The following is a 12,427-nucleotide window of genomic DNA, read 5'->3' on the forward strand; positions in this document are numbered from 1 at the left end:
CATGTAAGAAAGCAAAATCTGAGTACCTGTAAATGGAAGGAATTTCTAGGATAGCCCTTTTGCACTCTGCAGACTTTCAAATAGGTAACTATACTCTAAATACAATACAGACAAGATTTGAAAGAAAATTTGCAAAAATACCGTCAAAGTTGTCTCTAGTGATCTTCGCTAAGCAGAATAAATATAGAGGAGGAATAAATCTTTCCTCAAAATGTCACAGGTAGGAAAAAGAAAGCTTCAGAAGGCCTTAGGAAATTATAGGGATTTCACATATAGCATGTGATTAGAAATGGAGCAAACTCTAGGTGGTTCTGACAAATGAAGGAGCTAATGGGAAACACACCACCTGGTAGAGCAAACAGATTTAGAAGGGCATTGCCACAAATGTAAATAGGAAGCTACCTCTGCTTCACTTAGCTTGCAGCTTCCACACAGGATAAAGGCTGAATTAATTTTCCCCCTCAAAATGAAAACAGCAATTCCTAACAATAAAGAGCATGTGAGTAACAAGTGTAAAGACTAAGGACACTTAAGGAATTTCAGGGAAATATCAACACCCAGTTGGGTGTTTAGATTTATGTTGTTTTTCTCCCAACACTTTTTCACTAAGCTGAATTTAGTTCTCTTTGCCTTTAATCTATAAATCTATCTTTATAAATATATATTTAACATATAATAAATTTAAGATATAAATATTTAATATAAAAATGACAAGTTTCTATTCATAACAGTTTTCCAGTGTAGTATACTGTCTATGAAGAGGTATGGTAAGGAGTATGGCTGCATTTTTAAATTTAAGATCACTAATTGTCACATTACCTCAAATTCTTTTTGCTTTCACCTTGCACATCACCTCACCTGTCCCCCAGCCTGGCAGATCATGTGCTAAGAAAATAGACACCAACTATTCTGTGAGTGGGCTGCTTACCTTGTTAAATAAACTTCATGGCCATAGTTGCTGTATTAGTTACCTATTACTATATACCCCAAACTTAAAAGAATAAATATTTGTTATCACAAAGGAATTTGAAAGTGACTTAAGAGGTATTGGTTTTGGCTCTGTGTCTTTCATGATATTGCAGTAAAGCTCCACCAGGGTTGTGAACAGCAGAATGCTCAACTGTGTGTGGAGGATGTGCTCCCAAGCTCACTATACTGACTATTGGCAGATCTCAGAAGATCCTCTTCAAAGTTTACTCATATAGTTACAGGTAGACCTCAGTTCTTGCCTTATGAGTCTCTTCAGAGGCTATCTGAGTTCTTTCACAACACAGTAGCAGGTTTTCTTCTCCTCAGAGCTACTTCATAACATGTAAACTGACTTTACCCAGAGAGAATATGTAGTAGATTGACTGGTAACCCCAAAAAGATATATCCATGGCCCCAGAATCTGAACGTGAGCCTATTTGGAAAAAGGGTCTTTGTGGATGTAATTAAGGATCTCAAGACTTTGAGATCATTCTGGAATAGGGTAGGCTTAATGACAAGTTGACAAGCGTCCTCATGGGACAAGGGAAAAAATAAAAATAAAAGAAACAAAAACCCAGAGAGCATAGGGAAGATGGCCATGTGAAAATGGAGGCAAAGATTAGAGTTATGTTGCTACAGGCCAAGGAATATTTGGAGCCATGAGAAGCCAGAAGAGGCAAGGATGGATATCCTCCTAGAGTCTCCAGAAGGAGTAGAGTCTTGCCAACACCTTGATTTCAGAACTCTGGCTGCCAGAGCTATGAGAGAATAAACTGCTGTTTTAAGTCATCAAATTTGTTGTGTTTTGTTGTGGCAGCCCTACGAAAAAGAGTGATTTGAGAGAGAATGGGAGTTAAAGATCGAAGCCATAGTCTTTTTGTAACCTAATCTCAGTATTTCCTACTTGTCAGACATATTCTATTCACTAGAAAGGAGTCATTAAGTTCAGGCCACATACAAGGGGAGACGAATTAATTTTTCTGGGAGAGAAATACCAAAGAACTGTGGACGTATCTTTAAAACCAATAAAGTTCTCATCTGAAGTTTCTCAAAATGGCTTTTGAAAACCTTCCTTTTCCTCTGAGAGCAGGATACTGGAAGGAAGCAGGAGCAAATGTCTGAGTCTTGAGGATGGTATGGGATTATTTTTTCTTAATTCCTATCTGCAATTCCCATATTTTCTCAAACGCCAGTCACTACTGCATATGTTTAGATGGATCTTTGTCACAAATGTTACTAGTAGACCTCATGATGTCATATATTTGTAGCTCATATAAAATAGCCATTAATAAAGTACCATATAAAATAATGAGTATTTCAAAAGCATGTTCATTTACATCTTCTCACTTAATAGTTGATTAAACTCTCATAATACTCTTATAGGAAAAAAAAAATCTCTTATAGGAGAGTTAGTATTATCTAAGAGACCAGGAGAGGCAGTTAAGTTTCAGCAGACAGAGCACTATATTTATCTATGATAAAAAGAAAATAAAAGTTAAATCATCTTTCTGGGCCTCAGTTTCCTTAACTGTAAAATTAGGAAGTCAGATGAGATAATCATTAAAATTCCTACCAACTCCAGCAGCAGCATAATATTTATTAGTCCCTAAAACTAGACTAAAATTAAAATGATACATATGTCAGAATTGAAATTTAATATCCATACCAAGGAAAAACAGTTGAAAAAGTCAGGGACTATCTCATTTTAGATATCAGGCAAGGTGAATTCTTCTTAACCCTTTAGTAAAGCTCTTTCACTTTGCCAGCAAAAAATTTCACTTAGATAGCTTATACCTCTCAGCTCCATTACCATCTCTGCAAGGTGGTGGGAATAGTAGCCCTTCCCCTCCACTCTCCATTTTGTTGTCACTCTTTATCCTCCTCAGATCTGTTACCATGATCTGAGGTGCTTTGCACTTATGTGAATGTGTTTATTATCTGCCTCTCTGTGCTAAGAACCTAAGGTCTAAGAGTACTCGAACCTTAAGCTGTCTCTTTTCACGATAGTTTTCTACATCCCAGAAGAACACTCTAGCTCAGAGTAGGTACCCAGTAAACATTGGTTGAATAAGTAAATGAGATATAATAAGTATTTTACAAATAATAATAGAGCCATATATCTATATTATATCTTACCCTGATAAAAAGTGGTTCTGCATATTACCAAATTCACCCAAGGTAGATATTACTACCCCCAGATAATTACAGATGAAGAATCTCAGGGTCAGAGAGGGATTAAGAGACCAAACCATTATAATATCTAGGATTCAAGACCTCTCTTCAGACTGTCTACCTTGATATTTAGTGTTCTTGATCCATAATCAATCTTTAGGGGATCCCTGGGTGGTGCAGCGGTTTGGCGCCTGCCTTTGGCCCAGGGCGCGATCCTGGAGACCCGGGATCGAGTCCCACGTCGGGCTCCTGGTGCATGGAGCCTGCTTCTCCCTCTGCCTATGTCTCTGCCTCTCTCTCTCTCTCTCTCTCTGTGACTATCATAAATTTAAAAAAAAATTTAAAAAAATTTAAAAATAAAAAAAACAATCTTTAATTCTATTTCTTTTTAAGATTTTAGTTATTTATTTGAGGGAGAGCAAGAGAGCACAAGCAGGGGGAGCAGCAGAGGGAGAGGGAGAAGCAGGTTCTCCATCAAGTAAGAAGCCTGACATGGGACTCAATCCTAGGACTCCAGGATCATGACCTGAGCCAAAGGCAGATGTTTAACTGACTGAGCCACTCAGGTACCCCTCAATCTTTAATTCTCTAGGGAAGAACTTGGTTTCATCAATATTTTCAATTGGAAACACACCTCATCAAGCCATAATGTAGCCTAATATTTAATATTTGTGTTGATAATTAACTATAAGGATAATAAATTTACAAACCGTTATGTGTTGTCTACTTTTTAATTTAATTATATAGGTTAGTAATAGCTCAAGGAACATCTTAGCAATGGAAGAAAATCTTCATTTAACCCAGCATTCACTATTTATTTCAATAAATGTATTCTGCAATTCCTGCACATTAACTACTGTGGCTCTGAGATTAACCTTACCTGTTTGCTTGTGCCTGACCTCAGAGCATTCCAAATTACTCAAAGCAATTCTGATGGCATTAATTTATGAGAACACCTTCAAATATTCATCTTTTAAGTCCTGAAAATGATTATCCCCGCACAACAGTGGCTCTCTTTTTAATTTTAGTTGATAACTCTGATTAAACACATCCAAAGGCTGATTACCCCCTCTGTGGTTAATGCCAGTGTCACAGCTAACTACTTATTTCACAGCAGGAATTGCCTTCAAGAGCTCATTTATATTATTGCCCAGAATTGATTTTTACTGTTATTTCCTATTGATCACATAGGTAAAAGAAGGTATGGACAGTGTCCTCTGAAGGCCTGCTAAGATCTCAAATAATGCATGCCAAACACAGGAGCTTTCTACACACTGTTAGTAATACAATGCAAATACTAGCTGCTTCCAAAATGTAGTTGTTTTTAAAAGACACTGTTTACTATTAGAGTACTTTAGTTACTTCTTCCCAAAGTTACTTGGAGATTAAATTTGTGTTATTACAATGGATAAAAAAGAAGAGAGAGAGAGAGAAGATGAAAGAAAGTGTTTTAAGTGTAGGTTATCTGTGTGCCATGTGGACAAGTTAAGCACGTGCTTTCTTGTACCACTAGAGTCTTTGAGCAAACAGCATGGTTGGTGACAAGATAATGGAGATGCTACAATGGTAGCAGTACTAGCTCTGCAGATTTCTGGAATCATGTAGTCCTTTCTTAGTGTCTTCTTGGTTTGTTTCCTGCGGTGGCACCTATCACTATTACAAAGAGGATGACTTCATTAATTCCTCCAGTAAGTGTGTATCAAAAACCCTGAACTTGGTTCTGGATACTATGTAAGATACTAAGGATATCAGGGGTGAATGAGACTGATAGGACTTCTCTCTCTTTAAACTGTTATTCTGTTTGAGAAGTCAGGCAATAAACAAGTAAACAAATACTAACCGTGAACATGCCACAAAGGAAAAGAAGGGCATGTCTGAGTTCTCTTCAAAGAAAGCCCTATTCCACAACTCAAAAGGATGCCTATGTTGTAACATAAGGGATCCAGGGTAAGGAATCAAAAGGCAAAGGGCTCTGCTCAGAATTCCACTAATGTCCAGGTCAGAGATGTTCAGGTTTGAACTTGCATCACTCATATAGAGAGCTTGTTAAACCACAAAGTGATTCAGTAGATCTGGGGTGGGGCAAAAGAATCTGCATCTCTAACAAATTCCCAGGTGCTGCTGCAGCTCCAAGGAGTGCATTTTGTGAACCACTACTCTGGGTTTTACAATCTTCCTGTCCTTTTCACTTCCACATTCATCATAAGGATCACTAAGGAGACAAAATATATAAAATCGCTTAATATAAAGGAAAGGGGTGGTAATTATGAAGAAATAGATTCAAATAGTAATTAAATGGCTAAAGCACTTAAGGAAAATGAGCCAATCAGGGTTGGTTTTAAGAGGAACAACCCCATGTCTCTCTTTAGGAAGGAAGATGGTTTTATGTTCTTCAAAAGCCATTTTTCTCTTTGTGTAATATAAGTCATTTAATTATGGAAGGGGCTTATGAGGGCCCTTAGATCTCCATCAAAACCTGGCAGAGTCATATTCTTGACAGCATGCCCACTCCACTGCCTTCACAATCAGACACCTGCTGGTGGAGCCCATGATGGCTGAAATCAGGTCATGCGTTGCAGAGGACTAACTCAGAATCATCTTATGAGTTACCTACTCTAGAAACTGAATTTACTCAGGACTACAGGCTCCCTTTCAGCATATTAGCTACCACCCCTGAAGGAAGCAAGGAATAAAGATTTATTGCCTAATACTTTGGTGGTTTGAATTAACTCTCCCTTCAGAGACTTGACTTATTCACTTTCCAATTCTGGCCCTACTGAGAAAAATGACCATTTTTTCAAGGTATTTTTTTCAAGGTGGCCTTATAATTTAAAAGATTTAAAAGGCTTCAGATCATCCTCCCAAGGTGACGTTCAACTGAGGCAACAAAAGCAAAAGCTGCCCCAAGAAATAGATGGCAGGTATTTTAGTCCCACTTTTGTCAATAGGGATCTAAATCACATACATTCAATAAAACTCAATACATATTTAAGTTCTCTGAATCTCAGCTTCCTTCTTTATTAAAAAAAAAAAATAGGGATTGCCAAAGACCAGGAATTGGCAAATCCCTTTGTAAAGGGCCTAATGGTAAATGTTCCAGGCTTTTTGGCCACACAGTTCCTGTGCAACTACTCATGAAAGCAACTACAGACAATATGCAAACAAATGCTGTATTCTAATAAAATTTCATTTTTAAAAAAGAGGCAGCAGGCCTTGGTCAACACCTGCCATAGACTCTCACCCTATCCAAGTGACGCTTGAGTTATCTGCTGTGCCCCTAATGTGGACATAGTTTGTTACTGAGAGCAACAAATTTAATCACTCTGTACCTTTGTGTTGAAAGAAAATACCATTACTTGCCATGTTACTTCACATAGAAATTTCAAAAGGACTGATGAACTAGCTAAAATTTCAAAGTCCTATGATTTCTTGATGAAGGGCATAGGAGAAGTATTAATTATTATCAACAGTACCTTTTAAGCTACTATCATCTGATTATTATTGCACCTGGGAATAGAATGAGGATTCTGATTCATATCATTCTATGATATTCAAACATACTATACTATGGTCTCTCACCCTACGGTTTCCTTTCAAATGATTAATAAAAATCTGTGAGCTGGATGCTAAAATAACTCTTTTATATCTTCCAAAGATTAAATGGAAAGAATAAAAGAAACAGATTCTACCATTTTATATACAGATTTTAATATTTTTCCATTTATCATCCATGATTATTCAGCCTTAAAGCTTAAAAATTGAGCATTATCAAGAAATAGAAGAAACATGTAAGGTATGCTGAAAGTCATTAAATAAAGTTGATATGGTTTTTTATTTATATTTTTTCACCTTTAAGAGAAGCTCCATTAATAGTAAATCCTTAAACAAGAGACTTTGGAATTAGATGTTAGATGTATGTTAAAATATGATTTAAAAAACCCAAGGGATAACTAACACTAATTTCATCATTTCTCAGGGATATTAACATAAATTGTCTTTTACATCTTACCCATTGTCAATTATCAACAAATCTTCCACCTTTAACAAGTAATTCGTTCAGTAGATGTTTCTCTAGTACCCATTATACACAAGGGAATGATAGAAAGGTGGAAAGCTTGTATATATAATAATAAAAAGTAGTGAAAAAATAACCCTTAGCATGTTAACAAGCTGTATTCATGAGTTTGAAGGAAAAAGAAGGTGCTTTAGCTGAGTTGATAAGGAAGACTTGTTTCATGACAGAAGTAATATTTGAGCTGACTTCTGGAAGACAAGAAAGGGGCAAAGAGCTTCCTAGATGGCCCCAAATACAGAGCCCAAGCACAGGCACACCACTGTCAGCAGTTCAGATCAGGAAAAAGGTTATTAGTTCAGGATATGGTAGTAAATGATGGAAGGGCAAAGGTAATCAGGCTAACAAGTCTGTTTAAAGAAAGACCCATCCAAGGATTTTGAGGAGTGGAGTTAGGTTTTGCTCATTCATTCAACAAGCAGATTCTGAGCCCGTTATGTGCCAAACATTTTTCTAACCTGTATGGACACAGCAATAAGTGAAAAAGATATAGAAAAAAATATCTGCCCCCATTTTCATAGGGGGAGATAGACAAAAAAACTAAATGATACCAGGTATTTGAAGGTTAAATACTACAGATAAGCAATTATTATTAAAGCAGAAAAGTAATTATAAACAGGTTCATTAGGACGATACTGGAGGTTACATTTGAGCAAGGGTTTGAAATAGGTGAGAGAGAAAAAAAAGAAAAAAAAAAGAAATAGGTGAGAGAGCAAGCCACATAGGTATGCAGAAGAATAAAATTCCAGGCAGGAGGAAAGCTAATGCGAATACATTACAGGTCAACAAAGCAACCTGTGTGAGCAAGGAAGAAGATAGAGGGAGATGATGTCAGAGATGTAAGGAGGGTCACATCATTTAGAATCTTACAATTATGAGCACTCTGAATTTGGGAATATTAATCTACCAGCACTGGGCAGAATGCATTGCAGGAGGGAAAGAATTAGTAGAGGAAGCACTTGCAAAGCTATTTTCCAGGTGAAAAGCTCTAAAACCAATCATCTGATCACTCATTCATTCAGATTAATTTAGCACATATTCAGGAAACACTGTACTAGATATTGACAGTAAAACTGTAACTCTGATAGATGAGCTTCTCCCACATGAAGCTGACCATCTGGTAGAATGATGATAGCATGAACAGAAAAGTTCTACATGTTGATAAGCTTCTAAAACTCTATGGAAATCTCAATTTTATTATGAATTCAATATCGTAAAAGAGAAGGTCTCAAAAGGTCCAATTGTATAAACAGTTTTTTTTAAAGATTCATTTATTTATTTATGATAGACATGTAGAGAGAGAAAGAGAGAGAGAGAGGCAGAGACACAGGAGGAGGGAGAAGTAGGCTCCATTTAAGGAGCCCGACGTGGGACTCAATCGTGGGACTTCAGGATCGTGCCCTGGGCCAAAGGCAGGCACTAAACCGCTGAGCCACCCAGGATCCTTGTATAAACAGTTCTTAATCTACTTCTTAAGTCATTTCTTCAGCAATCACCTGTAATGAAATATTCGCTAATATTCTTTCCACTCTTAAGATTACTTTTGAAAAGAACGATTGGATATTCTACATCAAAAGAAATCAAAACATCAAAACAATGAGGAGTAAACTAAATCTCTGAGGCTTATCTTTCCAACAATTATAATGAGTCACAGAATATACACTACAAATATGATTAATTCAAATACAAGCATTTATGAATAGATTAACTCAGCAAGCATAAAAGAAGCAAAGACCAGTCCAAAATTACCAAGTTTATCTGTAACCTAGACAATAGCATTTTCCAAATAAATTGCTGATGCATGAAGATATTAACATTGGTGGCTGGATGACTGGCTTTAGTACCCCATAATGATAAACCCGCTGTCACAGAGGACAGATAGGAACTAGGTTCTGCTGTCAAACTGTCATGGAATTATTAAATATGGAGGGGGAAAATGACCCAAACAGTATGTAATGAGCTCCTTTCATTCTCTCTCTACAAAAGCACATCTGTGGATTTTTAATGACTCTGAAATGGATGAACCAAATTGATGAGAAAGAAAAACATCTTTCAGGGATAGGAAAAGGGAAAATGAACACACACACGATGTCATAAAATATAATTTAAAATATAAAGGCTTGTGAAAGTACTGTGGAAAACTATAAAGTGGCATACAGATGTAAGCTATTATTACTCATTTCCACATTGCTTTATTGCTTTCTTTGCTTTTCTTTATGTTTCTAATATAGATCAATAATCTTTCAAAATATAGATAAATACCAAGACTTATTCACAAGTAGTCCATGTGTGTGACTTTTATGAGGTGGCACTGCCATCCGAAGTCTAGTATTTTCTATACTGGTGGATGATTTTTTTATTTTTTTTTTACTACATGTGCCCTATGGGATGAGGAAAGTGACTTGAATGTGTATAAGGCTCTCAGTATCTCAGCTCACACAGATTGAGTACCAAGTCCTGAGGACTGACTTTAGTTCACTAGAGTCCTTGTGCCACAAAGACTCAGTTCGTCTGGGATGCCCAGGAAAGCCACACCTTAGCTCAGAGATATGACTCAATCATGAAACTCCTCAAGCACAGGTATTGGTGTTATTGATCTTCATACCTTCTCAGCAACCCTAAGCTAAGCTAGACAACTTAGAGGGATGTCATACAGAAGCAAGCACATAAGATAAAACCATCATGGCATTAACTCATACACGAAAGCCATCATTTTATGTGTTTATCTTTAGTGATACTGAGGTTATCTGCCTTCAGAAATCTCAGAGTTAGAGAATTTATTTGTGCTTTAATACACAAGAAAAAAAGGTAGTAAAGTAGTAGAAAACCAAGCCTTATTCCTTAGTTTAAAGACAGATATAAGTCTGGAAATAATCAATAATCTGCTTGCTCTCAGGGTGGTATCAATTAGCCATATCACAAAGGTGTCAAAAAGAAAAAAAAAAATGACCGGTATTTGTAAACACAGATACATCTAATCTTGGAAAGGGAAATCACCTTTAATACTCAGGTTTTCTAACTTAGAGGGAGAACTGTTTGAAACACTGTGGTACACAAAGGACTTTATTTGACACAAGTACACATCTCAAGTGAGAGAAAGGGGCCATTTGGCACATGATTTGACTCTTTCACACAAAGTAAAAACAGAAGAAAAAGAAAAAAGAAAAGAAGAAAAGAAAAGAAAAGAAAGAAAAGAAAAGGGAAGAGAAGAGAAGAAAAGAAAAGAAAAGAAAAGAAAAGAAAAGAAAAGAGAAAAAAGAAAGAGGGAGGGAGAGAAAAAGAAGAAAGAAAGAAAGAAAGAAAGAAAGAAAGAAAGAAAGAAAGAAAGAAAAGTGAGAAGTCATTGAAAGAAAACATTAAATAGTATACAGTTGATATACTTTCACTAGAACCCTCTGAGAAATATAGAATGTAGTATTATAATGTTTATAAAGAAAAAAATATCATTTAAATATATTACACTTAATAGAAAATCTCAGATTTAAATATTCTTTAAAGTAATCTTTAAAATATAACACACCATCTCTCCACTCACACATATCCATAGGAAATTCATTCTCACACAATATGTTTATACGAAGCCCAACAAGTATCCTACAAATTGTGTTATATTTTTTTAGTCACGTTTTCGCCACTGAAAAAAAAGAAAAACAAAAACTTGCTTCACTTTTATATAAAAGGTATTCACAGACCCAGGCAGTATCAAAGAAGCAGATGAATAGAATAAACAATTAATTGGTGTCCCAATTTCCAGATCAATGAACACTTTAACAGTGCAATGAAACCCTTTACCTCCACCTGCTAACCCCTGAAGATTATGTGATTAAAAAATCTGTGCCTTTAACCAGCTTCTCTCTCAGTATTTTTATTCCACACAACACCACTCAGTTGGCTAAATGACTAGGCAACAAGGTCAATCAAATGCAATACTTCTCTCTATTCAAATATAATGGAAATTTTGACCATTCCACATTCAAAGAGCAAATACATTCTCACACTGACAACCACATTCCATTGGCTTTTCCTGAAAGCAAAGTGTGACAGATGCCTTGGCTGTAATTGCCAATCAGCCTTTACATGGCAGCTGAAAACACAATACATCACTTTGATCTCCTTTGCTCTAAACACATCCACAATCAAGAAACCTGAACAAGGAATAAGAAATTGGCATCATTTCCAGAAGCTGTCACTCCATGGCAGTTAAATACTATAATGTATATTTTGTTCATATTTTTATTTCTCTGTTTCAGAGATGCTCTATCGAAGACCTGAACAAAAATCACCTACACTTATATATTATACATATAAATTTGAAGAAATATTTGGAATACATATATTAATGCTAAGTACAAAATCTGAATATAAGCACATTTAATTAAATATCACCACTACCATTTCCTTTTCCACTTAACACTTTGGAATAAAACAATATACGTGTGCCTATCTGATTTTGAAATAGTGCTCAAAAAAGTTGTACTCACATTTTGCAGGCAGGTCATAGCCACATGTGATTTTTGCATGTCCAGTTTCACAGCCGTTCAGGTTACGACATTCAGCCAGTAAACAGGGGCCAGCTGCTCTGTGAATACAGCCATCCACTAGGAGAGACAGAGAGAGAGAGAGAGAAAAAAAAGTTAGCTCATATTTGTTCTTTCGGAAGTAAATGTAAAACCCAAGACAGGAAGAGAAAAGGAACTCAATTTGTTCCTCTTGAAAATCACTTTAGCCTCATGGAAGAAAACCTATGTTGTCCAATCCTTCAAACACTGTTTCCTTGTGTGTGTGTGTGTGTGTGTGTGTGTGTGTGTGTGTGTGTGTTGAGCAGAGACAGTAGGGTTATAGAAGACATGTAGTGTGCTGGTAAACATTAAACAAGAGTTTCTTTTGGGATGGAGGAATCCCTGATTTGTAGCATTTTCCAATACCAAATGTGTAAATATCCAATATCCAATATCAAACTATCAGCTCAATGTCACTGAACAGAGTGTGAAACAAAAGCTAACAATTCTGTCTCACAAGCTGGTAAGTATTGCCTCCAACATACCACAGGTTAAAGAAGAAAAAGGTCAAGAAGGAAGTAAGAACAGCACTCTAAAACATCTGTACTCACCTCAAAATAGAGTAGAATTAATTAGCCATTCAAAAAAGAACCAGACCTCTGAGTTCCTTCTCCCCCAATAGGATGACACAGAGTTGTGTTTCTGCAGGGTATCT

At 36.3% G+C, this 12,427-nt stretch overlaps 1 protein-coding gene and 1 long non-coding RNA gene across 7 annotated transcripts in view; one reads left to right on the forward strand and one right to left on the reverse strand.

The window, feature by feature from the left end:
- Positions 1-12,427, reverse strand: part of MACROD2 (mono-ADP ribosylhydrolase 2) — a 1,929,479-nt gene that overhangs the window by 1,276,444 nt on the left and 640,608 nt on the right. For all 4 annotated transcript variants that reach the window (XM_049100432.1, XM_049100431.1, XM_025469286.3 and 1 more), the window contains exon 5: positions 11,695-11,811. In XM_049100432.1, the coding sequence (XP_048956389.1) occupies positions 11,695-11,811 (117 nt within the window). The remainder of the gene's footprint in view (positions 1-11,694; positions 11,812-12,427) is intronic.
- Positions 1-12,427, forward strand: part of LOC112673572 (uncharacterized) — a 140,858-nt gene that overhangs the window by 66,915 nt on the left and 61,516 nt on the right. The gene's annotated exons all lie outside the window — the stretch shown is intronic.

The sequence above is a fragment of the Canis lupus genome, chromosome 24 (genome assembly GCF_003254725.2).
Source record: "Canis lupus dingo isolate Sandy chromosome 24, ASM325472v2, whole genome shotgun sequence".
NCBI classification, from domain to species: domain Eukaryota; kingdom Metazoa; phylum Chordata; class Mammalia; order Carnivora; family Canidae; genus Canis; species Canis lupus.